The sequence below is a fragment of the Hippocampus comes genome, unplaced genomic scaffold (genome assembly GCF_001891065.2).
Source record: "Hippocampus comes isolate QL1 unplaced genomic scaffold, H_comes_QL1_v1.1 scaffold108, whole genome shotgun sequence".
In the NCBI taxonomy this organism is placed as follows: domain Eukaryota; kingdom Metazoa; phylum Chordata; class Actinopteri; order Syngnathiformes; family Syngnathidae; genus Hippocampus; species Hippocampus comes.
In genome coordinates, this window is record NW_017805071.1 from 658,396 (window position 1) to 686,089 (window position 27,694).

The 27,694-nt window shown below is 45.2% G+C and overlaps 1 protein-coding gene across 6 annotated transcripts in view; it reads left to right on the forward strand.

The window, feature by feature from the left end:
* slit1a (slit homolog 1a (Drosophila)) overlaps window positions 1-27,694 on the forward strand; it is a 96,228-nt gene that overhangs the window by 51,362 nt on the left and 17,172 nt on the right. For 4 of the 6 annotated variants that reach the window (XM_019864659.1, XM_019864660.1, XM_019864661.1 and 1 more), the window contains exons 5-21: window positions 2,310-2,381; window positions 3,100-3,171; window positions 4,176-4,247; window positions 4,966-5,129; window positions 9,944-10,091; window positions 15,364-15,435; window positions 18,023-18,094; window positions 18,208-18,279; window positions 18,489-18,632; window positions 19,896-20,059; window positions 20,650-20,673; window positions 23,200-23,344; window positions 24,168-24,242; window positions 24,317-24,460; window positions 24,592-24,735; window positions 24,807-24,973; window positions 26,565-26,697. In XM_019864659.1, coding sequence (XP_019720218.1) covers window positions 2,310-2,381; window positions 3,100-3,171; window positions 4,176-4,247; window positions 4,966-5,129; window positions 9,944-10,091; window positions 15,364-15,435; window positions 18,023-18,094; window positions 18,208-18,279; window positions 18,489-18,632; window positions 19,896-20,059; window positions 20,650-20,673; window positions 23,200-23,344; window positions 24,168-24,242; window positions 24,317-24,460; window positions 24,592-24,735; window positions 24,807-24,973; window positions 26,565-26,697 — 1,884 coding nt within the window. The remainder of the gene's footprint in view (window positions 1-2,309; window positions 2,382-3,099; window positions 3,172-4,175; window positions 4,248-4,965; window positions 5,130-9,943; window positions 10,092-15,363; window positions 15,436-18,022; window positions 18,095-18,207; window positions 18,280-18,488; window positions 18,633-19,895; window positions 20,060-20,649; window positions 20,674-23,199; window positions 23,345-24,167; window positions 24,243-24,316; window positions 24,461-24,591; window positions 24,736-24,806; window positions 24,974-26,564; window positions 26,698-27,694) is intronic. The other 2 variants (XM_019864662.1, XM_019864664.1) reach the window with 1 other exon arrangement.

The following is a 27,694-nucleotide window of genomic DNA, read 5'->3' on the forward strand; positions in this document are numbered from 1 at the left end:
TATATATATATATTGTGCGCCACTCATGTGCAGAGGCCCCTAAGTGGAGGGGACATGTTTTGGTCTTCACTAACAATGCCAGATTGCCTGTTAACTGTAAAATGTCTGTTTTGAGTGCGGGAGTACTGTATACATTTCGAAGCATTGCAACTTTAGATTAACCCGCTGACCATAGTGCCCCATATCCATCTTTGTGGCGAGCGCTGTAATTGTGCCTTATTTTAGGTAGTTCATGTTTCCTTGAAAATCCACTTCCAAACTAATCAGCAACGTCAAATCGCTCGCTTCCAAAGTGAGTCAGCTTAGCCTTGGAAAAAAAAAAAAAAAAACGAGTCAGAGTGTGGCAACCACAGACTATGTAAAATACAGCATGCACCCCCACAGAAATGTTCTGTTTGCCATTTTAAGAATGTGTAAATGCAGAAGCCCCGCCGAGCCAAATTTAGTTGGAACTGTCAATGCGCAGAAGACTGCTGACTCCAAATCATGACCGCTGTGATTATTCCCCAAATGAAGACGGAGGGACAACGGCCATAAAGGCTTTCTAAGCAGAAGCGAGAAAGAGGACAATTGTTCTCTTGGCGCGCGAAACGGACTCTCGTTTATAAAGCTACTTTCCAAAACTGCTAATCCAATCAAACGGCACTAAAAGTGGTGGAGTAGTTGTCTCGAGCCAATCGTATTATAGCATGCTAATGGGATTAGGGATGTTTTACAGCATGGATTGAATTTTACAACATAAGCATGTAACGTTTTAGTCACATCACCCCTGTCTGTCTTTTTGCTTCTTCTTCCTATTTCCCATCAAACAATCATGTATCCTCTGGCATTGGCACCTCAATTTAAAATCATCCCTTATTGTCACCTAATTGAAAAGATGAATTAGTCAACAGATACAATGCAAGGTGAGGTCGACCAAAAGCTTTCCTCTCTTGTGGAGCTATTACGAATTGCGTGTAGAAAGAAACCAGACGGCGATGTTGTCTTTTGCTCAATGTCCAAGTCAACAGTTCCAGGTCTGGTTCCCAGTGCTCCTTGCAAGGAAACATGGAGCCTTGTGAATATTTCGGAAAAGGTCCAATAAACAACGGTGACCACCCTGCTAACAGAATTGCCCTTGGAGGAAACGACTCGTACGCAGAGCTATTGACGATGATGGATAAGGCACAAAATCAAGCCAAACCCTGTTTTTTGGCGGGGGGTTTAAATGCCTTCTCACCTCATAAAGCTGCATGACACAATGTAACCTCAATTTTCTCTTTGTGTAAACCAAATTACGCTCAGGAGAATGTAATTCTGCAAAGAATGATGACCTCGTGATCATTTTGGGGACTTTCGTGCATCCCCAGGAGCCCCTTGTCTCATGAAATCATTTCGTACTTTGCATCATGCCATCGCTCGCCGCAGCGTACGTGCGCATTAAACAAGCAGGAGTCATCAGAGCCTCACGTGGAGCACTTGTGTCATCGAGATTTATAGATTGTGGAATTCGCGGTCACGCTCAAGCATCTTTCGTGGACGCCCTTAAGAAGACTGTTTACTTCTGTCCGCCTTGCGGGAGCCCCACGCGTGTACATCAGTCTGTTTGTCAAGCCGGGCCTCATAGTTTTGCGGTGCAATGTGCACCGAAGAGGAGGCGGAGCCTTTCCGAAAAACGTTCGCAAACCATTTCAACTGCAGACAAAAGGACTGCGCTAATTAAAACCGTGGCTACTTTTGCTTTCCTCCCGCCGCACTCTCATTTTCCACACGCATGCCTCATTGCTAGCCAACATACTCCAACACGTGCATCCTAATGCTCGACGCTTATGTTCCTTTCGGCAGCAGTTTCCCTAATGAATCAGGCCCAGTGACAACCTTTTCACTGGCCAATGTCATGCAATTTGTTTGGTCTTTGTGTGCAGGCTCAATGCGGGGAACCTAACGCCCGTGAATGGGCAAAGCACGGCGATTAACCCGAAGCAGAGATGAGATGACGCTGAATAATGTCGACACTGTAAAATAATTCGCCATACAGACTTGACAGACTTTTCACAAGTTCAATTCAACACGTGAAACTCATTTGGATTCGCTAGCGACGAGGCAGGAATGAAATACTTTGGATTTTATTTGTCATTTTAATCATCTCGGACAGTTAGCGAAAGCCTAAAATTTACCATCTCAAGAAATGACAATATTACATAAGAACCAATCCAAATGTTTTTAGCGTATTAATCAGAGAAAGCATTCTTCTGCTGATTTAACATTCATATTTTGTTGGACACTACATTTATGGCTAATATCCATCTCATGCCTTCTTGTCTCTGCAGAGATCTGAGCGAAAACCTCATCCAGTCCATCCCAAGAAAAGCTTTCAGAGGAGCCACAGACATCAAAAACCTGTGAGTGTGCTTCACTCGTGAAATCAATGTATCGATATTGATGTAAAAATGGATTATTATTTCCAATAACAGCCTATGCAATCAATCAACATATTTGGTATCATTTAAGTAAATAAGTAAATCGACGTCTCCGGACACTATCCATTTTCTACAACGACGTTCTGGTTGAACCGAAGCCTCTCTCCCAGCTGACATTGTGGGAGAGGCAAGGTAACCCCTGGCTTGATCACCAGCCAATCACGTCACATGTATAGTCAATCAACCATTCACACTCGCAGTCACTGTTTTAAATCCCTTTTCAAGAATCACATCTGATAGTAAAGGCGTGTCAAAAATCAGTTCGAGGTAAAAGAGATGCCTCGTTATCGCGAGATGGTAAGAGTTGTTCGTTGTGTACTCCCAGAGTGTGAAGTGACTTGTGTATCATTGTGATCGAGCATACTAATAACGATATTGAATGCACAAAGATGCCTCATGGAGGTAGCGATTTAGTTATTTTTGGCGGTACATGCACAATATCGGCTAATACTGAAAATGATAAACCAACTGTAAGTCCTCCTTCCTCCTTCTCCTCTCTCCAATGTGGGGGATACATGAGCTTAGATGAACAGTATTGATTTACCTTCGTCCATCAGTGTGCTGTTTACTGTTTGGATAATGATGAGCAGCACGGGGGGGTTTGTGCATTTCCTAACAAGCCCCCCTTTTTGTCTCGCAGTCAGCTGGATAAAAACCACATCGGCTGCATCGAAGACGGCGCCTTCAGAGCTTTGCGAGGCTTGGAAGTGCTGTGAGTATCTCCTTCCAGCGCAATCACATTCCATTTAAGGTCTCTGTAAAATGAAGACATTGTTTCACTACCACGGATAACCATAACTAATGTATACACGTAATTATAGTGAACCTCTCCTCAAAGCCTCCCCCGTGCGTGCCTCTTGAGGGGGCCTGCATCACGAGGGCCCAACCACCATTAACTCATTGTTCTACACAGTTGACAGCAAAATTCCCCTCGATCACATAAACACCCCCCCCAACCCCCTCTCGCCTCCTCCTCGCTGCACCCGCTTCTATCCCGGGGTCAGCTTGTCATTTTGACAAGAAGGCTCCCACCACCAAGCATTCCCTCCAGGACCGATTGCTGTTTTGTTGCCATTTTTTATTGGAGAAAAAGAACTAATCAGCAACATACATATTTGCAAGCCTTTTGTTTGAGCGCTCGCCCTTCAACAAAGAAGTCACCGGTGCAGAGTGGGCCACGGGGGCTTCAGCAGCCTTGTTATTTTTATAGTAAAAGACTGCTTTTTTTTCTCTCTCTTTTTTTAGGGGGGTGGGGAGACCAACAAAAAGCCATTAAAGGCTGCTTTCATGGTGTGGATGGATTGCAGATGTAGTGATAGGTTGTCATAATGGTGTAAAGGGGAATTGGGGGTTGTTTGTATACGTTTTTAGGGGGTGGGGGGCAGGTTGTGTTAAAAGATAGGGGTGGGTGGAGGGGTTCTGGTTGAAATATGGTAAAGGGTTATTAGGCTGATTGAAATGACCTGATTCCCTGGCTGCAGCTGATGCTCATGTGAATTGGCCTCCAGGTCGGGTTGATTGGGAGTCTGACGCGTGTGTATTTGCATGCGTGCCCGTGTGTGTGTGCATGGGAGGTGTATAGGCTTTCCCCCATCTGTGGGGAATGAGGTGTTATATTCACAGCGGGGAGCCGCCACGGGACAGAATAGCAGCAAAACGTTCTTTGTGAAGAATATGTTGAGCGCTGACCATGTTCTTGCTCTTTTGTTCTCGCAGAACCCTGAACAACAACAACATCAGCAGCATCCCCGTTTCCAGCTTCAACCACATGCCCAAACTGCGAACCTTGTGAGTGACACCTACTGTATTCGCTGTTTGAAATAACACTGCAAATTGCCTCCGTCGAAAAAGTGCTGAATTATATAGGGTCTTTTGTTCCAGACAGTGTTGGGGGCCCCGCCAGAACCACAAACAACCACAACGGGGTCTGTAGCAAAGCCAAAAGCCATTATCCCCCCCGCATCTAAACACAACAACAACTGGCCCTTATGGACGCGAATAACCCCTGGAGCCCTTTTGTGTATTGTGCAATGATATGATGACTACATGTAGAATTATGTACAAATGAAAACAATCATGGCAGCTGAAACGCTGAAGCCTTGTCTCCAATACCTTGTGGTAGCCCTCAGGGCTTCTTTGCTCCCAGTGGGGGTCCCATTTTATAGCTTTTACTATTTGCGTGTATTGTCAGCATCTGCGCACATGGACACATGCTCCAAACGCCAGCGATAGCTATTCTCGACAAACGCAGCATACCAGGAATGCCATGTTTGGAGTGTCGGGTTTGGACGGCTCTTCTCCCTCGTCCAGAATGCCGCATTCATAATCATTTGTGTAGCGTATTATTTAGTGAGTTTGGCCGCGGCAGTTGCTTGTAATGAACTCGAGGTTAGAGCAGACACGTTTGTGCTATTTGCGTCTGCACTCGCTGTCAAATTGACTGGCAATTGAGGCGGGGAAGATCTTCAAATAGCTCAGTTTCTTCCTTTTTTGGTTTGCTTTACAGCCGTCTCCACTCCAACAATCTCAACTGTGACTGTCATCTGGCCTGGTTGGCCCAGTGGCTTCGACAGCGGCCTACCATCGGACTGTTCACTCAGTGCACGGCACCGCCAGAGCTCAAAGGTCTCAATGTGGCTGAGGTTCAGAAACACGAATTCAGCTGCTCGGGTAAGATCTCCACGTGTGACAAATGCCACAAACATTTTTGCATTGTTTTACGTGTAAACACCAACTTCTGAAAATGGCTAAATGATAGAACTGCAAGAAGCTTTTGTGTTCTCCTGGGAGCTACTGTGACCACTGACTGTAGAAGTTGTTACAGGGGAACACTTTTGGGGGATTTCTTTCCCATTGACTTGGCCCTGAGTCAAAACGACACCACCATAAATCCTTTATTAATTGTAGACCCTTTCCTAGATTGTTAATTGCCATAATGTGTAGAATTCAGAAATAGTAATGCAAATAACATTTAAACAAGCTTAACTTTAATGGAAAAAGTGGAAAATTAAAACATCCATCCATCCATTTTCTGAACCACTTAATCCTGACAAGGGTTACGGGGAGTGCTGGAGCCTATCCCAGCCATCTTCGGGCAGTCGGCGGGGGACACCTTGAACCGGTTGCCAGCCAATCGCAGGGCACACACAGACGAACAAACATCCACGCTCACACTCACACCTAGGGACAATTTGGAGTGTTCAGTCAGCCTGCCATGCATGTTTTTGGAATGTGGAAGCAAACCGGAGTGTCCGGACAAAACCCACGCAGGCACGGGGGGAACATGCAAACTCCACACAGGGAGGCCGGAGCTGGATTCGAACCCGGCACCTCTGCACTGTGAAGTCGACGTGCTAACCACTGGACTACCGGGCCGCCTCAAAATTAAAACATGCTCTAAAAAATAATAATCACAAATGTGCCTCAAGAAGTGTTCTTTTAAATTTTGAATCTATTGCATCGTGATTCGAGGTTAAAAAGACAATACACACAACACCGCTTTTCAAAACAAGTGTCAGTTCATATAGCAACAAGACGTTCACGGGAACGCCAGCTATCGGTTAGCATTAGCATTTCACCCTACTTCAACCTCTCAAATTACACTCAATTCGGCTCACTCATGCCTGTGGCGACTGTCAACACGTCAGCTCCGACTGACCTGAAATACACTCTAACACCTTATGTTTGGGTGGTCGTATTTGGATATTTGGACTCCCCCCTCTCATTAAAAAAACAAAAAAGTCAGTAAAATGAAACACATTCTAATTGGCCCCATGAGAACCAATTAAAGAATTTCATGAATTTATAAAACCCTCCCGGACGCCCGGACAAGGGTTTAAAAAAAGTGGACATGTCCCGGCAATAGAGGACGTTTGGTCACCCTCCCTTATGTTGCGTCTAGCCTTTACCAGCTAATCAGATGTTTACCATACGACCAATAATACTTAGTGTGCATTGTATTAAGAATTTGACCTGCTTTCAGAACTGAACAAGGATCCTCAAATGTCGGTCGGACCTAAACTGAAATCTTCCATCATGTCACAGGGGCTGCTAGCAACTAATGGCGTACGCTAGCTACTCCTCAGCTAACCTGGCACCTTCAAAATTAAAAGACTTGTTTTAGCGGGCTCTTAGGATGCTACAGAAAGACCACAACAATACACGGATAGGCGTGACCAGAAGAGTTTCTCAAGAAATATGACATTTTAGTAGAATTCCGAATTTCACAATCATTGCGAAATTCAGATACTCATTCATTCGGTGTTTTTGCTTTGTGTCAAGATCATTTTGTCGTTGCTTTTTCTAACAGAGTAACAGGAACACGTGCATGAGGTTATCATATCGGGACAAAGCAAAAAGCCGAATGAGAACCGCCGCTCCCCCACAAGGCCATCTCGCTACAACACCAGCTGCGATGGTTGGTTGATGTGTGTGTGTGTGTGTGTGTGTGTGTGTGTGCGTGTGTATACACCGCCACCCCCGCTCCCCAATATCTCTCTCAGTCACTCTCCATGGGTTGTGATTTTTATGCAGGCATACAGCATGACTGCACGGACCATTAACTATTCCTCGCCCAGGGAAAGTGACTCAAACCGTGGGAGTGGAACCCTCGGTGATACGAAAAGCGAGTAGGGACTGTCCGAGTGCAAGATAAGGGGAGAGAAAGTTTAGGCTGCGCTTCATGGGAAGCTGCAGTCCCCATTCCCAACATGATTAGTTGCCCGAGAGTTTCAATAACTAACCATCGTGATTCCCACCGTGAAAAAAAGACATAAAAAACAGGACCAGCGTACTTCAATGTAGCCTGTACTGTAAAGTCATGCAATTATACAAACGCACATGCATGAACAATTGACCACAGGTTGAACTCCCTTTGAAGAACTCGTGAGGTGACTTGCTTGCTGGCATTCACGCACACGCACACACATCCATGGCCACGCTACATATTTTTTGTATTTTCATGTGCTGCAATATGTGTGTGTCATGTGTATGTGCTGAGACCAGGCCAGGCCACCTGCGGGGGATTTGGGGCAGGGTGGCGCTGAGTTGAACAGAAAGGAGGATGGAGAAGCGAAGTAAAAGACGGAAGAATCGGGGAGAACGTGTTTTTGGTTTGGCTGCGCCATTCTGACATGTCGTCATTCCCTTTCAACTGGAAAAGCGTTCCAGTATTGTGAATTTTCAGTGCATAATGAGTGACAATTTTACTACTTCACACTCATCATTCCAGTTGTCCTTTGAAGTCTTTTATACATTTAAATCTGTGTCTCATTTTCAGTTTCAAGAAAGGTTTTTGCCATCAAAGCAAACAATCAATCAATACAAAAGCTGTTTCGGTGCCACCTGACATTCTTTTAAATTTTTTTTTTTTAAAAAAACAAGATAAAAAGCTGTAAAACGTTAATTGCACAACTTCAATTTTCTCAATACATTGTAAATTTATCACAGTTTTACAATCCGTGAAAACAAAGTTGAAAATGATGTGGAATAATTCTGGGCTATTTGACAGAAAGATAATGGCTTTTCCAGAAGACATCATCATCAAATTGAGGTTATATTGCCCAGTATAGAGTGCATGGGGAGTGTAATAAAACACATCAATTGATCAATAAATATGAGAACTCCAAGTGAATTTCGTAGAAGACATATGGTGTGTAGCCAGCGATAATATTGTATTTTGGATGAGGAGATGAGAGTTCAAACGTGAAGACATGCCACGATGCAAATGGCAGCTCTTAGCAGTTTGTGTGCGCGCATATAACACCAGGGAGATGGAATTGGAATACGGTGGCCGTGAAAAGGATAGAATGGGGAAAACAGACCTCGTGCGAGCGCACGATTACATCAAAAAGCGTCGCTTCGAATCTACCTGTCAGCGAGCTGTCATTGTTCACGCTGCTCCAGCTGCGCTATGCACTCTCCCTGATCCCCGGCCTGTCAAACGTGGCGCGTTCCATCCGATGGGAGCTCCGCTGTGCACTATACCTGATCCCAGATCTGTCAAACCTCTGACATGCCGAGATCACACGGCCTCGGATCAGACTGTGTATTGCATCCGTGTCCACACAGGGTTTGCTGTTCTGTTTACCTCACTTCCCGTTCTGACACTGGCCAAAATATTAGGTACACGATTTAACGGGATGCATCAGAACTATGTACCCATTTTAGAAATGCCACAGGCAAAAAAAAAAATGAGATCCACTGCAATTTTTCTTTATACCATTTTCAATCAATTGTGGTACAGAAAACTAGAACGGGCTAACTCCATTTTTTTTTTTTTTGTCATTTTGCTGGAGAGTATTTTCAAATTATATGGTTCCCACCGAATGACGGCCAACAAAAGTTAGATGAAATCGTGGCCAAAGTCCAAGCAGCTGTCAAATCTGTCAGTGTTTCATGAAAGATGATAAAAAACATTCACTCATACTAGCATGTTAAAGGCACTTACAAAAAAGCTAATTTAAAAAAAGTGATCAGTGCAATATTTGTCAGTATTGCATCTGACCTAATAGGCGCTGTGTCTCAACCAGTTGCCATGTCGTCTCACACCATTAAAAAAAAAAAAAAAATCCACATTAACATTCTTTCAATGTTATCCATCTATCTTCAGTAGAGTGATAGCTCTGTGTCAATAACTTCCACCAGCCTTCACTTTTTCTGTGACTAACATGTCCCCCACTAGCTGAGCGAAAGATGGAGAGCTGATGAAATATTAATCGTTTCAAACCCAGATTAGTAATGCTGTGTAAATGAGCCCATTTAAAAGTCTGTTTTATTCATTTTATCTGGGTTAGACTTACATCCACACATCTTGTACTCACACACACACACACACACACACACACACACACACACACACACACACACACACACACACACACACCACACACACACACACACACACACACACACACACACACAGCTGCGGCAGAGGCGCCCGCTCTTCAACGCTTCACTGGCAGCTATTTGAACAGGTACCTAGAGACAGCGTGATGGCTTGATGTGCTCTCTATGCAAATTGAAAAGTTGAAGTGTTAAATAAAACAGAGGGGAGGTGGGGTTGGGCGGGGGGGTCTGTTGCTGAATGCGCACCTACTCCATCCACCAGGGAGCGCCGACTCAGGAGGAACATTTGTGGAGAGATCAATGCGTGTTATTGAAGGCCTTCAGTCATCAGCGCAATTGTATTATTCATGTCTTTCTTCTCGCTCTCACCACGCGGGCGCCTTCCCTTTGACGGATAACCCAGTTTCTTGTTCATTGATTCTCGAGGATGTACAACTTTCGTAGAACGTCAACTTCATTTCTTGTTCACAATGTCAAAACATGCCTGGAAAGGATCGTCAGTCTTCCTCTGCGTTTCAGTTTGCAGGCGTCCCGGTACTCCAACCTACTTCATAAAACCAAATGGCTTCTCTCGTGTCGGCTTTTCTTTTCTCCAGCTGCATCCTTTATACTCCATTAACCAATTCTTTTGGTTCCAGGTTACCAAGATTCCTCCAGTCCACAACCTTGCAACACAGGTGGAGGTTCCTGTCCCGCCATGTGTACCTGCAGCAACAACATTGTGGACTGCAGAGGGAAAGGTTTGACTGACATCCCAGCCAACCTGCCGGACAACATGGCCGAAATGTAAGTAGCGCCAAACTAAGAAATTAATGTGATCTTCTTTTAAGCTACTGGAGGCAATTGGTCTAATAATAGAGTCCTAATAATAACTTCAACTTTCTACTGTCTGCTCCCCCTTCTCCAAAAGACAGCGTTTAATTATGATGGCTTTGGAGATGCACTTTCTTTACTTTCAACGCATTATCCATAGCCAGTTCAAAGAGTGTCTAAACGTTTAACTGTTTTTTGGTGTTATTCTTCTTCTTGGGCTCTTGTGATAGTTATTCCCGGTCATCATAGGATTTAGTACAAAATGAGTTACAAAACTCTGCTGGCTGCTTAGTACAATGTGAATAGGACATTCACAGCAATAGCAGTTTGTTTGGTTTTTTTTTTTTTGTGCCAACATGTATCCAAACCAAAAACACTATGCGTCCATTTTTGACAGTTCATGGTTACCGTCACTGCCATCAGTCTGTACCACAGTCAGAACTTGTGGCGTAAACAGTCCAGTGAGGAAAAAACAAGAATGTGACATAAATAAACGTGGAATTCTCCATTATCTTGACTGAATTAATCATGCGCACCCTAGAAAAGTGAAGTTGTTTATATTATTCCTTGGGAGTTTCGGCTCTTGACTTGAGCAAAGTGATGGATTCCAGCGTAAAGAAAGCCACAGCACCATGTGCACTGAAGCAGAGCGCTGCAGGGCATTTGTTGCCATGCGCACAACACAGACATGCATTCAACTCCATATACATTCCTGCGTATGCACTTGCGATTTAAATCATGCATCTATTATGCGCGCAAGTTGTTTTTTTTTTTTTTTTCACCCCTCTTGCTGTTTCTCGCTATGCGTCACCTGCTAGAAAGATATGCGTCCATTTACACTTGGACAAGACGTCTCGCAGCAAACGCAGAGACTGTTCGCTGTTATCGGCTCAGATGGCTGCGAAGCGCACGCGAACACTTTTTCGGTCCGTCGAAATTTGTCTGAGCATTAACTATGTGCAGCCCACGTGCTATCAGGGCGCTGTCTTTCCCAGGAATGCAGGGTTGAACTTTTCAAGGTAGTGATTTTACCCTTTACGGTGGGGGCTTCATGCCCCTTTGTGGAACCCTCATGAAACCGAGTGATTTATGAACTGAAGAGACTCCAGCATCCGCGACGCGAAGGCGACACATCGAGTTTCTAGGTCTCCTTGTCCCGCTGGGGTCTGTTTATAAATACCCAGCAAGTATGGAAGCCCCCCAACAACCCTGACCCATTTCTAGTCCGCTGGTGTGCTTGATTTCCTAATTTGGATGCGCAGTTCACACTCGCATGACCACCTACAAAGTCTTCTTCTGGCATAACTTTTCATCGTTGGACATTTCCATTTTGTTCAGACTTTGCCAGCCTGTTGCTACACTCTGACAAGGAACCGTCCCCTCGCGCATGCCGTATTTCAGCACGACGACGAAGCTCGCTGTACGAATACAGGCTGCCTGCATATCCTTCAAGTCGTACATTTGATTTTCCCAAATGAAGTTGTTCTTAATTTCAACATGCCAACCCAACTGAAGTATCGCGAAATGTGCAGGATTCAGCTACTCGTTTTCGAGAGTGTCCAAATGTCAGTCACCGGTTTTGTTGTGATTTAAAATTAGAACGGAATTGCAACCTAGTTGCGACGGCCAATCAAAAATCAAAGATTTCACTCCCCAAAAATACATTTCCAGGTATGAAGGAAGGTCCAGCTGGCTGCCGCCGAGCCATTCCAATAAAGTATATCCAGTTTTGTTTTGCAATAATACATAACTATATATTTATAATTTCATCTGTATCCGTGGCTAAAGCAGTGAAGCGTGGAGAGTCTCTGTCACATGCACAAGTACAGTCAATGACATGAGCTATCATTGCCAATTTCCTTTCAAAAATCCATACTTCTTCCCATCTATTTCTCACCCCTTCGTTTTGTTGTTATTTAGCTTCAGGGGCCAGGACAAGCTACTTCTTTATTATTCCAGCGCATGTGGAGCCTCAAAACATTGTTTCCTGACAACAGCAGTTTTTCCGTTGGTATATGTGCGAACACAAATTGCCTAATGTGTGGGTCCGAGTGGCCATAAGTTTTTTTTTTCTTTTTCACGATTGTCCAGTTTAGTAGTCTTCAGCCACATAGCTTGGTGTGTGATGGGCCTTATAATTCAACTTTTTTGTGGGGTCCTACTTTCAGCTCTATGCCCTCGAATGGACTTTCTTACCTGCTTGAAATATGGTCAGAAAGTCTTAAATTTCATTGAAGAGCTCCTCAAGCATCTTAAATTCGACATTGATGAGCCCGTAGGTTCCCTGTAACGCACAGCAGAGCGGAATGCTTGGTTTCCCCGTGCACTGCATAGTTGACCGCATCGCGGATCAAGACATTTTAAAAGGTCTCCCTGCCCTTCACATCTAATTGGGACTCCACCACGGCCGCCCCCAACAAACTCTGATTCATCTTTTACAAGCCCATGGTGAAAAACGCTCATATATCATTCGCATTCCATCGTTCCCAACAAAGCCTTACGTCTTTAGGCTCGACTCCTCCTCCCCTTCTGTACTATACTTTCCAGTTTGCCGAATGACCATAGAACCAGACAGATCAACACTGAAGAATGAGAGAAAATATCAGGAAGGGTCATCTGTGATCGTGGCCTCCGTCGTTTGGTGCAGTGCGTTGAAGTTTGTTATAAAATCAGTTTCAATTACAGGAGGGCTTACTGATGTATATCAAGGCTAGCCCGGTGCCTTGTTAATGAGGTACTCATACACACACACACACACACACACACACACACACACACACACACACACACACACACACACACACACACACACACACAAACTATGCGAAAAACAGAAGAAATCTCGATCACTTTTAAAAAAAAAGAAATCACACAACCTATGCCCTGCTCTCCCCTAATGAATGTCGGTGTTTATAGCTGGGGAGATGTAGGCCGGTTTCATGCGAGAGCAGGTCCAGTCAGCCCAAACAGCGACCACAACCGATTATTATGCGCCACGGTCGGCCGTGCTCGACCTCCCCCCCGCCTTTCGCCTGCCGTGACTTTCAAACTCATAAAGAAAATGCTGTATCCCTCTAATGAAAGCCATGCTCGGACTTTAATGAAAAGGATCAGAACCATTGATTGTGTTGACACTGGCCTGCAGACAGACACGCATGCAAGCGCTTAGAATGACAGATTGGATGGGAAGCATTGATTGAAAGCAGCACTGAGGGATTGTTTAGTTTTCTCGATCAGATGCAGCAACTCTTCTGTGGATTGAGGGATTTAGTCACTTGCACGGATCGATTCGTAAGGAGTGACAAAAAGAGAAGAAAAAAAAAAAACTCGAGCAACACCCGGTGACTGTGTCAGAGCAGCGAGACGAGCTTGTTGCTAAGAAAAAGCACAAAAAGCCACATTGGCCCAGCGCTCGGCCGCTTTGTGAGGGCGAAGGAACCGCAGCGCCGTCACTTTGTGGCAAAATTACGGACACATCGGGACAAGCAGACTAAAACAGACCGCGAGAGCACGGCCACCGCAGGAATCTGTGGTCTGGAATCACTGCCATCCCAAGAATGTCAATTGCGCCGCTAGATGGGCCCATATGTAGAGGATGGATGCCGTGCTCTGAGGGGGGGCAGACTCCAGATTGAACATTTTCTGAAGTTGAGCAGCAGCGGTTTATGTTTCGCAAAAACACTCGGCCCATAAACATAGCAACGCGGGCCCTCAAAGGCATGCAATAAATCATAAATGTCTGTAATTGAATGATTAAATCGTGTGGAAATGTTCTCGCTCTGAGAGCAAGCCCCTCATTTTAAAGAGGTTGCGGTTACAACGATCATCAATAATTTGCAGGTTTTAAATGATCCCCATTTCCTTGTGGTGACAAATAGCTTTTCACGATCTTCGCTAGGCTAGCCCGGCGCTTCGCGTCCGTGGCGCTAGCCTCGCATTTGCTGTCGTGCGGCAGGCTTCTCGGCGGCTGGACGAGCGGACGGAATCTCATCTGGCTTCGGCCGAGGCCCGCTTAGCCTTGTTAAGGAGACTTTTAAAAGCTGTCAACTGACCTGCAGATAAACAGCCCTCTGCCAGCCACACCGGGGGGAATTGCTCTGGGACCAACTTAAGTAGCGGCTTGGACACGCACGCCCACGCTAATGGCCTCTGTTGCCGTCTGCTCCCCTGCGACCATCTGACACTGATTAGGCCTCGAAATGACTGAGCAAATGTTTTCATTGTCTGCGCGGCGAAATCTTGACCGACTTTCCTTATGTTTCACCTCGCTGGCATCGTTATTGTTTTCAGGGTTTTTCATCGGTGATCGTAAGTGCTGCAAAGTCTTTCATCAAGTTGAAATAGGACTGTAATTTCAAGGCCCTCTCGCAGATCCTGTTCCACGGCACACTCGTTTGCAAAATGTTTATGGGGTTTCAGGATGTTATGACATGCCTGCACCTATTACAGCTGGAGAATAGACCTCCCCCAATACAATCAAGCCAATTCCCCAGAAATGGGGGACTCAAGTCACACGACGTGACTCGAGTCAGACTTAAGTCACCGGTTTTAGAACTCGGGACTCATTTATGCTGTTGATACTGTCGGTAAATAGTCATTGGCCAGTTGAAAAGTTTGCAACTCAAAGATAAGAGACATAACAGCTACGATATCTACGATATCTTGTGTAAAAGACACACAAAGTTTGCAAAGTTGAAATGACGGACACTGGTTTGGGATTGTTGAAAAGCTAGTTGATTGCGAATGTTAGTACAGCTAACTAACCGATGCTGCACAGTATGTTGTGACTGAGCAAGATTGTATATGCCTTGTCTTATGACTTGCTTTCCCCAAGTAACGACTTGACTCCACTTTCTTGAAATTTAGCGGTGACCTGCTTGATTTTTACTTCAGCAATTTAGGATGTGCTTAAATCTTGAACGTTGAGACTTGAGACTCACATATACAACTTACTCCCACCACTCGTATAAATCAGAGGTGAAGAAGGAAAACACTGAAAAAAAAATGGTGTGTTGAATTTATTTCGTCAAGTGGTTGCAAGAAAAAAAAAAATCAACCGGATCCAGATCTTTTTTCTTTTTTCTTAAAATCGACTCTACAACTGCTTCAAAATGTATCTGGATCCGCATGATTTTATTTTGCGCAACGACTTGACAAAACAAAGTTGAGTAAAAATTCAAGGAAAGCTTTTTCTTCCGTGAAGTCTATTTTTGCTTCACCGGTTGTATTTTCGTTCCCCTCTTAGACGTCTGGAGCAGAATGGGATTAAGGCAGTTCCTGCAGGAGCCTTCTCCCCCTACAAGAAGCTGCGCAGGATGTAAGTACACCAACACGGACACGCTTACGCATCAAGAGGCTGCAGGCAGCCTGTCGTCTCTGTCCACTGCCAACGAAACACGAATCATTTATTTTGTCTGCGCCCAGAGAACATATTCTCAGAGTTAGGGCGGTGTGCAGCAGATGCTACGCAGTCATAATAACAGCTCTCATCTTTCCAACGCTGTTCGCTGGTATTCCCCTGGCGAGTGGCGCTCCGGCCCCCGTGCGGGGAGTGTTGCGCCTGCGTGGGCAAAACATAAACTGTGGCCGGCCCGGACGCTGAAGGGCACAGAGAGTGTGCTGGAATGAAACGGCTGAGGCTTGGCTGTCGGGCGAGAGTGAGAACAGCGACAGGCCGGTAGTTGAGCTGTCCCGTCAGTCAGCCGCAGTCCGTAACGCCAGCAGGCCTGGCCGACGTAGCTGCAAGTGAAGCGGGGAAGAGCGGAAGGTCAGGGAGTTTTTATGCTCAACTTGAAGGCCGCTTCTCTGTTTAAACATCCAACCGTTTCTTCTCTCAGGCCGGCAGCCACTGGAGCAGGGGAGAAAAAAAAACAAACCCTTAGATCTGTCTTTGTTTTGGTGCAAAAACAAGTATTTTGTTCCGAAAACTCGAGTACTGGATCGGGTGTGAGTGAAATTAAGACCGCAAACGACGGCGCCTGTGCCTAGTTTAGCGAAACCACTATGCTTCCTGTATTGAATGACTGCCGATTTAAGATTCATCTTATGCCGTATATCTGGAGTATTTTTTTTTTCTAATTTGTATAGCTTTGCTTCCTTATACAGTCAAACCTCGGTTTTCGAACGTCTCTGTTCTCGACCAAATCAGTTTTCGACCAGAAAATTCGATTTTTTTTTTTTTATGGCTCGGATTACGACCGAAAATCAGTTCTCGACCAAACTGAGCGTACTTGAATGCACCACTTGACTACTGTCACCTTCCTTACACGAGGACGTGACGCTTCCTCGTGTAGCGTTCAATTGTGAGCAGACATGTTCAATAAAGATTTTTTTTTAAAAAGAGCGTGGTTTTGGTTTTCGAACAAATCGGTTTTCGAACAGCCTTCTGGAACGGATTATGGTCGAAAACCGAGGTATGACTGTACTTTCTTTCAGGAGAAAATCAGAGCAGAATAACCTTGACACTATACAGTTAGAAAAAAGACATTTAAGGTCTTCCATGTGGTACCCCGAAACACGGCCCGCTGCCGATTCCGCATTTAGCATCAACTCTGCTCTTGCGGTATGTCGACGTTGACCCTCCACGCTTGCGTTGATTCAGCTGGCCGCGTGCCGATGGACTACCTCAGTACACGCACGGTTTCAACAGCACCTATACATCATATGTTGCAACCTTCATGGGATATCATCTGCAGATGTCTTTATTATGTCTCTCCGAGGAGGTGGATAAAATATGTCAGATGTGATCCATCCCAGTTAAATATAGTCTTATGATCTACAGGATATACAGTATATGCACTGGAGGTTTTTTTATCCTGGTGTATTCTTGGCGTTACGCCTCTTCGTGACACTGTGTGTCTTCTTATCCTCGGAAATGACACACACACACACACACACACACACACACACACACACACACACACACACACACACACACACACACACACATACACACACACACACACACACACAGACACTGTGGTGTCTGAGTTTACAGACGCTCACTGAAGCAGATGTTGGCTCTTTATTGAAATTTCCAAACCCAGAGCGACAATATGAAATTATTTAACTGTGACCCCCCCCCCCCCCCAAATGTGAACTTATGCCCCTTCTTTACCACCTGATGATTTCGTTCCAACAGTTTGCCGAGTAGATTGCAATTTTAGGCCGCAGTCCATCCAGTCTCTCTCTCTCTCTCTCTCTCTCTCTCTCTCTCTCTCTCTCTCTCTCTTGTGCTTCTATGCACAATTTAAACTCTCTCTCTCTCTCTCTCTCTCTCTCTCTCTCAGCAGCTCTGCTTCCACTGAGTGTTACATTCACAGCCACACAAAGGATTAGTGGTTAATGTGTGGGAAGGAGGTTGTGGATCCTATTAACAACTGCAATGTTCACAAGCAGCCTACTGTCAGTCATGCATATCATGTTTAATAACTCGGCAGTGCCGTAATCTGTTAGATTACTTCTGCATGACTGCAAGTTTCAGTTAGTTTCAGCAAAATGCCAAGCGGGACATAAAACTCAAATGACGATTGGAATGTGTATTTGGGATTTCATTTCAGTATGACACCTTTCCTTCAATAAACTCAGAACCATTGTGTGGTTCTGCTGTCATGATCTATTTCGTCCATCATACATCAGTGGTTCCTGACTGCATTGAAACAAAGCGTCTGAGTTGCGGTAATTCTGTTGCTTTTTGTACTAATTAACTCCCAACACAGGCCAAAACAAATCTAAATAAGTATGGAAAGAAAATCCTGCTGCTATTTATTTATGTATTTATTTGTCCAAATATGGGCTGAAGCTCCGGGATTCCATTTATGAGATCTTCTTTTGATGCGCTGGCTATTATTTGATTAGCGTCATCCAATCCAAGTGTCTCCCTGACTGATGTTCTTGACCAACAGAGACCTGAGCAACAACCAGATCTCGGAGATCGCTCCAGACGCCTTCCAAGGCCTGCGCTCCCTCAACTCGCTGTAAGTGTTCCTTCCAGAGGCCCGTCCGTGTTTGTGCATGTGCGCCCGCATAAATTTTCATCTGGCTTGTCATTTTTCCGGGTTTAAATCATGCACGTGTTGTGATCTCTCAGCGTGTTGTATGGAAATAAGATCACCGACCTGCCCAAGGGTGTCTTTGATGGCCTCTACGCTCTGCAACTGCTGTAAGAACGCACACACAGACACTCACACGTATACACTCGGCAGACAAAATGGTTTTACTCCCACTCCAGGAAGAAGTCTTAACCTTTGAGTAAACTTTGTACCTGTGCTTTGTTCTCCAGCTGGAATACGTAATGAATGAATAAATAAATCAAGTCTGACAAGCCCGATTCCCTCCCCGACTCTCGTCTTTGCCGTCATTGCTTCGCAGTTTGCTGAACGCCAACAAGATTCACTGCGTCCGTGCCAACACCTTCCAGGACCTGCAGAACCTCTCGCTGCTTTCGCTCTACGACAACAAGATCCAAATTCTGGCCAAGGGCACCTTCGCTTCGCTGCGAGCGATACAGACCCTGTGAGTGAAACACATGGTGATGCACTCACGTGGACGCCATAAAACCCCGAGACCTCACGTAAAATTTTTGACTCCGAAGGCTTTGGAATTGCACGAAATGGAATGATGTGTTAGAAAATCGGGTAAATCTATCATCCTCAAAACTACACACAGATTTCTGCAGGGGAAAAAAAAAGAAAAACAATTAACTTCGACTTCCACTGTGGAATTTTCTTCCCTTTTCATTTTGGCCCAAAAATACAAAACACATTTCTCAAAAGAGCATCTGCCAGCTCGTGCTGGAACATGTTTAACACGACAACTTTTCCCAGGGATGGATTCACTCGCGTGGGGCAACGGGGTTGTCGAACTCAAGGCCCGTGAGCCCGATTCGACTCTTTGCATCATTTTATGGTGTCTGCAAAAACTTGTTGTTGCTAAAATGCTGATAATACAAATGCAGGCGCAGTTACGGAATATAATGGGGCAATCATTGGGTTTCCCGTAAAGAACACAAGAAATGTAACAGCCTCATGCTTTAGCTGTGCGCCGAGGCCATGAACAAATACAGCGCAGCTCAGCCTCTGCCTAGGAGACGTCGTTGCTTGCAATGTGCTTTTAATATTTGCGAGACACAAATGCAAGCGATTCTTCAAATATAGCCAAAACATGACCAAATGCTATTCGTGTATTGATAGCACATTAATTTGCACTATTCAAGCCGTTACTGTTCCAGTTGACTGCAGCCTTCATTTCCTACAAAGAAGACAAACTATCGATGTTTTTACTTTGAATAATAGATTTTCCATCTATCTCTTCCAGCAAATGTCGAGTAACGGAAAGAACAATTGAACGCTTTTCCGTTCGGTGTCACATCGTCGACGTGTGCATCTACTTTTTGCGGCATTTTTTGTTTTGGGGGTGGGTGAGATTTTTCTCATGTGAAATATGTGCCTTGACTGAATAAACGTTGGGAAACCCTCCTGCACCAAACTTCAGCACAAGTACTCAAGCGTACGTACTCATTTAAAAAAAAATGTTTTTTTTTGATGGGCTGCAGCGATTGCACATTGATGTGGTTTCACCATTATGAAGCAGCCCCCCCTGAGGGCAACCATAAGAACGATTTGGCTGGGGATGAAAACAGGTTTGACACCCCCTGCTGTAAAACAAGCCTCTCGTCACCACATCATTCAGCGGCGGCATAAGTGCTCCAGTAAAGCCGAAGCAAAGTACTCTACCTTCAAACAAGAACTCGAACCGTGTCCGGTCTTCTCCCTGCAGTCACCTGGCCCAGAATCCATTCATCTGCGACTGTAACTTGAAGTGGCTTGCCGACTACTTGCGCTCCAACCCCATCGAGACCAGCGGCGCCCGCTGCGCCAGCCCCCGTCGGCTGGCCAACAAACGCATCGGGCAGATCAAGAGCAAGAAATTCCGCTGCTCCGGTAGGCTCACGCTTTCCAAGTGCCTCTCCCTTTTTTTTTTTTTTTTTGGCTCTAAAGTTGACTTCTCTCTTATCTGTTGCCTTGTTTCCTCAATCACTCAGTGGCTGACATTAGTTTGCCCTCTTTACAAGACGTGTTGACAGAATTATTGAATCAATCAATCATTCACGGGTTGGACTCGCACGCCTTAGCTCCTTCATCTTACCTTACATTATATAAATTCTTTGGCGATCGCGGTTCAGAAGGCGAGTTTAAGACTACGTCTGGCCAAAAATGTTATTGCCCCTTTCTGTACATTCCCATTCATCTGCCAACATACTGCTTTGCCCTTACGCGGTGTTATTGCTGCGGCGGTGTCATTTTATTTGAGTTTTTTGGGCCTTATTATGCCTTCCGTTTGTTATTGTCTTGTGCTTGCTTACTTTACTCTTTGTCATCGCCACAGAAATCTCACATTCACTTGTCACATACATTGCGTCATATATAAGCTCTGCATTATATATGACGGTGTCGAAGCATAGCGGGCTCCACCGCCTATGCTTTCCCAGCACCCACTGACATCATTCCCTTTGTCTTTTTCTCCATCACAGCCAAGGAGCAGTACGTCATCCCAGGTGAGTTCATGTCGACCATTGTCTTCCTCCGTGCTTTGACTGGTCATCCTCAACCCTTTTTTTTCCTCCCCCCTCCAAACATTCCCTTCAGATGGTGGCAGATTTAATATATTTATTTACAGGTTGTACTTTTTAATTTGTTTTTTGACACGCAGTTAGAAAGTTAGCTGTGGAAAAAAAAGCACTTTGCATTTTTAAATCTCAAAAATATGATAGAACTGATATGTGTTGTTGAAGATAACTTAAAAAAAATACCATCGATTGAAGTCGGTTGTGATTTATGGGCCATGCGAAAATGTTGGTCACTGAGTTCACCATCTTAGTGCTATTTATTTGTAATATAAAGCAAAATGTGACTTTTTGCATCCTGTAACGATGGCTTTTAAAACACGAACGAATGCAAGCCAATCATATTATTAGTTCAGGAGCAAAACAGGTGGTGGTATCCATGCAATTAGCTAACTGGGCCCGCTAGTGACGGTACCTTTGAGCGTCTTTCAATATGATAAATGTGTGAATGTTTTTCTGTGCCGTCAGAGGGGAAAGAGACTCTTTGCTTTGGCAAGAGCGCACTTGAAAGTCTCTCAATGAGGGAGGGAATGTGCGTCCTCCCTATCAGTAAAGATAATTAAACCCGTCGGGGGGGGGTCGATTTCTATCGGCGGATGTTTCCGGACATCTTGGCAAGGGAACTTCCAAGGAAATAACTTAGAGGATCGTTGATACCGTGATTCACCGTCTTGACTTGCATGTGTGTGTAAATTAATATGCGTTTATGTGGCCTAAGTCGCTGAATCTGAATCTGAATCTGAATAATGCTGGCTTAGAGACCAAATGAGATGCACAAGATAGAAGAAAACAAAATTTGATCGTTGGAGTTAATGGGATTTTTGGCATCCATCAGATAACAAAAACAGATGTGCGGCAAAATCTACTGTCTGAATGACTACATGGGACAAAAGTACTGGGACACGCTTTTTCTTTTAGTGTAAACCCATTAAGTCCCCTTGTATCTTAATTCTTCATCTTTCCCAGACATTTTGGACATTTCCATGCTTGCATCTCTGTTGAAATCATTTGGGGGAAAGAACCTTTTCTGTTCCAGCGTGACCGGAAAGGTCCATAACGACATGGTCCGATTAGTTTGATGTGCACGAACTTCAAAGACCTAAAGATGGTGAACCAGGCCGTCTTGCAACTCTCAACCAAAAGAATTGTATCCCAATACTTTTGTCCGCAGAGGATCAGAGTGGATTAAAGAGCTCCTCATGTTGTGCCATTTTTAAGTGAGAAAAAATTCCATATCATATGTTTGGTCCTCTTGGGGTTCCACGCAGTAAAAGTGTGGCCACCATGTACTTATTGATACTAATGACGATGACTCACAAATCTCTCTCGGGGACGCCTTGGCGTCGTCAAGATCAAAGCTTTGAACGCGCTCGACCTTTCATTACTTCCTCTCCGGCAGGAAATGCTGTTTCCTGTTGTCTGGCCGAAGTAAAGTTCCTTAATGAGCTGTTTTACGGTGTCCAAAGGAAGTTATTTCTACGAATGAGATCCATTCTTCAATCTCTAATAAAGTCAACAACGAGGCTTTGCGGTTACGCAATGGCTTCAGATGACGTCCCGTTATTTGGACACGCGCTTGACTTTAAGTTCCCCCTTTGCTTCTTGGTTGAGGTTTTCCTGCTGGTGAGTGTGGTCTGGTTGGCCCGCGGTGTCCTTGGTGACGTAATGCGCAAACTTAACAGAGGCGGAGAGGTGCACCGCTGCGAAGCATGCAAGAGGGAAGGGTACAGAAAATGTTATTCTAACAGAAAACACTGGGCTGTTCCCTCTAAATGGAACATATGCACACACACACACACACACACACACACACACACACACACACACACACACACACACACACACACACACACACACACACACACACACACTGTGTTCTAAGTGGCTCCCGGAGCTGTTCCATTATTGAGCAGTCACGATGTATCTGGCAGCGCACTTTTTGGCACGTAACGTCTATTCATAGACAGAGAGGAAGTGCAGGGAAACGTCTCGCAATCTCCTGCCAACCTGCTTCCTCCCAGGCACGTCTTCTATCAGGAACGCAGGTGGCAAAAGTACTCAAACTTTCTAGCTCCGATCAGGACCACTGCCTCACCCCACCTTTCATCTTTCATTGCCGTCTCATCCGTCTCCACCTGACTGGCCAAAGTCCTCCTGGGGCACTCTGCTTCACTGAAGCTGACTGTCCGAATCCTCTTTGCCGTACTTATCTCTGTCTCCCTGGGTACCGTTCCTTTTCGGCCCGCTGCTCACCTCGCTAGAATAAGCCCCCTCCCCATTCACGCGCCTCCCCTATGAATGGCAGAGGAGCTTCCGCTGCAGGCACTTAAGGTCAACAGCAAGTTAGGGACAAACCGCGGAAGTGGTGGAGATGCGTGACTCGCGGACGTATCGTGAAAAGGGCTGATGTCATCGCTTCCCCGCGTGTGACGGCTTGCGTTTCCTTCCTCGCGTCAGGTGCCGAGGACGCCCGGCTGAATAACGCCTGCAACAGCGATCCCGTGTGTCCTCCCAAGTGCCGCTGCGAGTCCAACGTGGTGGACTGCTCCAACCTGAAGCTCACTAAGATCCCCGAGCACATCCCGTCATCCACCACTGAGCTGTAAGCAATGTGTTTCGCACGCGTCCATCGCATGGCACCAATGGCATTTTGATACGCTTCGCCTTATTTTTCGGCCTGCAAAGTACACTTCAAATCCTTGAATGTTTTAAAAAAAATTGTTTCGCATGATGCATGAATGTCGAATTGGAGATGTAATGTGCAATACAGTAATGCGTCTTAAAACCCAGTGCGCCTTATAACCCGGTGCACCCTTTATATGGAGATTTCCAAAATAGACCTTTTCATTGAGACTGTGCTTTATAAATCAGGTGTGCCTTATAGTCCGAAAAATACAGTGGATGGCCCCATATCAGGGAAACTATTCCAATATCTCTTCTCATGACAATGTTATAAACATCATAGACAGTAAGAAGAGAAATATGAATAGAAAGGATAGATAAAAAAACGATCTAAAGATTATGGAATGGTTGAAACGCCGTGGCGGGTTGGGCTAGGAAAAAAATCCTCAACAATATAGTACATTTAAATTATGCGCCTCATAAAAAGTTCTGAAATGCAACTCTGCAACAACATAGATCAAAATTTCTCTCTTATTCACCCGTTGCCAAGCCAAATTTGTGTGCGTTCCCCTCTGACCAATTAAAACATTTGGAAGGTGTCAGCCAAACCCACTAGATTGGTTCAAATCTCAAAGTAAGGAAACCCTGTGCTGTCAGCAATAGGAAGCTGGACAAAGATTCCAAAAACATATCTATTATTGTTGTATTTTGTATTAAAATTGCATTTTTGCAAAAACCAAACTGCATGGCGAGAAATATAAAAACATTTGCCAGTAATATGACATTTCAATGCTTTCGTCCAGGCGCCTCAACAACAATGACATCACCACTCTGGAGGCCACCGGCATGTTCAAGAGCCTAACCCAGCTCAAGAAAATGTAAGACTATAATTTGACGCCGTGACTTTTATTGCAGCTTCAACGTTTCCGAATCCCGTGTTTGCTCTCTCCAGCAACCTCAGCAATAACAAAATCACGGAGATTGAGGATGGCGCGTTCGAGGGCGCCTCGTCCGTCAATGAGCTTCACCTCACAGCCAATCAGATCGACACGGTCCGGAGCGAGATGTTCCGTGGCCTGGAGGGACTGCGCATGCTGTAAGTCACATGTGACTTGAAAGACATTTAAACTTATTCAAACATATTTTTGAATAAGTTTGGAATTAAAATGGGAACACCCATTTTAATTCCAATTTCTTTCTTCTAACGCTCCGTCCGTTTCACCGCAGGATGCTGAGGAACAACAAGATCAGCTGCATCCACAACGACAGCTTCACCGGCCTCCACAACGTGCGTCTGCTGTCTCTCTACGACAACCAGTTGACCACCATCACCCCCGGAGCTTTCGATACCCTGCAGACCCTCTCCACCCTGTGAGACCCCAATTCCAACCTTCATAAAAATTCTCACATTCACGCCTCCTTACACGCTATCGCTCTGGCAGAAACCTTCTTGCCAATTCCTTCAACTGCGACTGTCGCCTGTCCTGGCTGGGAGACTGGCTGAGGAGCAGGAAGATCGTTACGGGGAACCCTCGCTGCCAGCGTCCGGCCTTCCTCAAGGAGATCCCCCTGCAGGATGTAGCACTGCCTGATTTCCGCTGCGAGGAAGGTACAGTATGTGCTTGCGCGTGAAGATGATTGGGGGGGGGGTTTTGGTCAGGTGCTGCATTGACTTTCGCTAAGACGCACTGAGAGTTGCTGAGTATATCAAGCTTCGTAACTACTGCTGGTCGCACTCCCTGGAGGATCATTAAGAATGAGGCGAAATACAAACCCCCCATGCCCCGCCCAAAAAAATGTTCAATTGCTGATTTAATTGACTAAAACATTGCTCATTTCTGATGCTATCATTGAATTTTAATGGTCTGGACCACATCACGATCATCCGTGGCCAAGGCTGCGCTCTCACATCAAGCCCTCAACGAGAGAAAAGGCTGAACCAAAGCTAATGATCGTGGTTACATACATCTTCTGAAACTCTATTTCAAAAGTGTAAGAGCCACGAGTGATTTAATTTTTTTTTTAAAAAAGGAGCTACCAAGGCTTTGTTATGGTCAGAAATGTATCTGCACACAAACTCACCGTCATGGTTGACGGGCTTCTTTGCGCAGATTTCACAAAACAAGCCTATTGACATGTATGGAACCAAACTATCTTCACTCTTTGTCTAGAATACATTCAGGCAATCAAGATTGAGGTATTATCAGGACTAATACCGTGTTGTACAGTACATAATGAAGACGTGCAAGATCATTTCTTTTTTTTAAAAGATGCTGTTAAAGGACACAAATTGTGCTCGATGCAAACAAGGAGCACTTCGTTGAGATAGCAGCTATTATTTTTTTATTTTTTATTTTTAATCATGCTTCGTCCCCAGGGCCTATTGTACTTTCCATAAAATAGCTTTTGGATGCTAAAGGATTTTTTTAAAGGGACGTCCTTCACTGTGATGTAAAAAAAATAATAATAATGTTTTCAGAGTAACACTCTTCTTGCAAATGTGGATGCCACTCAATTTGCTCTTCCACTGTTCAAAAAAACAAAATGTACAGGTAGCTAGCCTTGGTAGATTTATGCTAAGGTCTCATTCCCGTAGTTTGTCCTTAGCTCATGAAAAGTCAGTTGTCCACCTTGCTCCAACTTTCTCAGAACTGTAGTTTTATTATTTTTTTCGAGTTTTACCGCAGCGAGTAACTGAGTGCGATCCGCGTCAACTGCCAGTGATCATTTGCAATAATGAGCGCTATTGTCCAGCTCTTTGTTTACCGAATAGATTGCATCTCAGCACTTCCTAAGCCGCTTGTCGATGTCGGGCTGAGTGGAGCTATTGAGCCGTTTGCCTTATTGACCAGTCAGCTTATTTGCAGCGGAATTATTGTTCGACTTGTCTCCGGGCCTCGGGGCCAGCTTCCATTCTTTGTCCGGGCTAGTCAATATTATATTACTCAGCCTCCTTTATCTGGTTCCCCGTAGACTTCCTATCTTTTCTTTGTCTCAATGGGCCACTGTCACTTTGAGAGATTGTGCTATTTGCGCTTTGTCTCGCCTTTCAACTTTTCATTCTTTCAACACTTTCTCTGCCCGCTTTGACAGCTCCGACGCAGGCTGTAATCTACGCGGCTCCCGCACTCTTTGTCATCCCGCGGCACCTTTTCCCTGAGTGTAACGACTCCCCTCCCCAATTTCCTCTCTTTCCTTAGGCCACGAGGAGTCAAGTTGTGTGCCCAGACCTCAGTGCCCCAGCGAGTGCACTTGCCTGGAGACGGTGGTTCGCTGCAGTAACAAGCACCTCCACGCGCTGCCCAAAGGAATCCCCAGAAATGTGACCGAACTGTAAGTGGCGTAGCAGCAGATCAGTCGTGTGGCTTTGACTTAGGAGAACGCTTCCGTGCATACGTTTCACCGTTTTCGATAGCGCCTGTCCTCATTGGAGCCTAATCCATCTGATTTTTAAGCACGAGGTGGGGTACACCTGAGTCATGAATGGTCGCCGGTCATTTGAAGGCACACCCTCGATATACCGTTCACACTCAAACCATGCCAGACTGTGGCTGAATTTGGACTGGCGATCATTGAGGTGCGCCTTTGAAGACAGACGCTCTACCATTGACATTTTGACGACTTTGTTTTTGTCAAAAAGTCAGGCGTTAAGTCTTTGAATAGTCACTTTCATCGGACTATATTGTAAGCCATTATTAAGTAAATGTGTTACTTAGTAACGTGTCACAAGCATCACTGTGAACTAAAACGCATTCCAAAAACATTCATGCTAGGTTCATTGAAGACTCGAAATTGTCCATCGGCTGCGTAAGACCTGTGACTGGCGATCAACCAGTCCAGGGTGAGAATAAGCCCGATGGAAAACGCACCAATGTATCGAAATCAAACCCAAATCCCGATTGACTATTTTCAAAGGTGTTCCCCAATGCGTAACGCACGCCTACGGTAGGCGTGACAGGCGATTTGAGTCAAAGAAAACACATCTCATCACTTTGGAGACGAGCGCATGCAGGAAAAGTGGCCAAGATCTCGCCCTGTAGTTGTTCTCGCAGACATTCTTCATGTGCTCTTCCCCCTGCAGCCCTTGGGGCTCGCACTGATGTCACTCTCTTACTGGTGGCCAAGGATCTGTACGTGTGTGTGCTGGTGAGTGTGTGTGTGCGCATACTTGTGTGAGGGCCAAAAGCCTGTCCACGGGAGCAGAGGGGAGCAAGAGGACATTTTAATGAGCACTTTTCAATGGAAAGGGGAGGGAATGGAACTTTCCAATACTGCTGTGAGCGCTTCGTGCGCACGCACTCACAAGCCTTGAGGCCTGTCATTGTCCCAG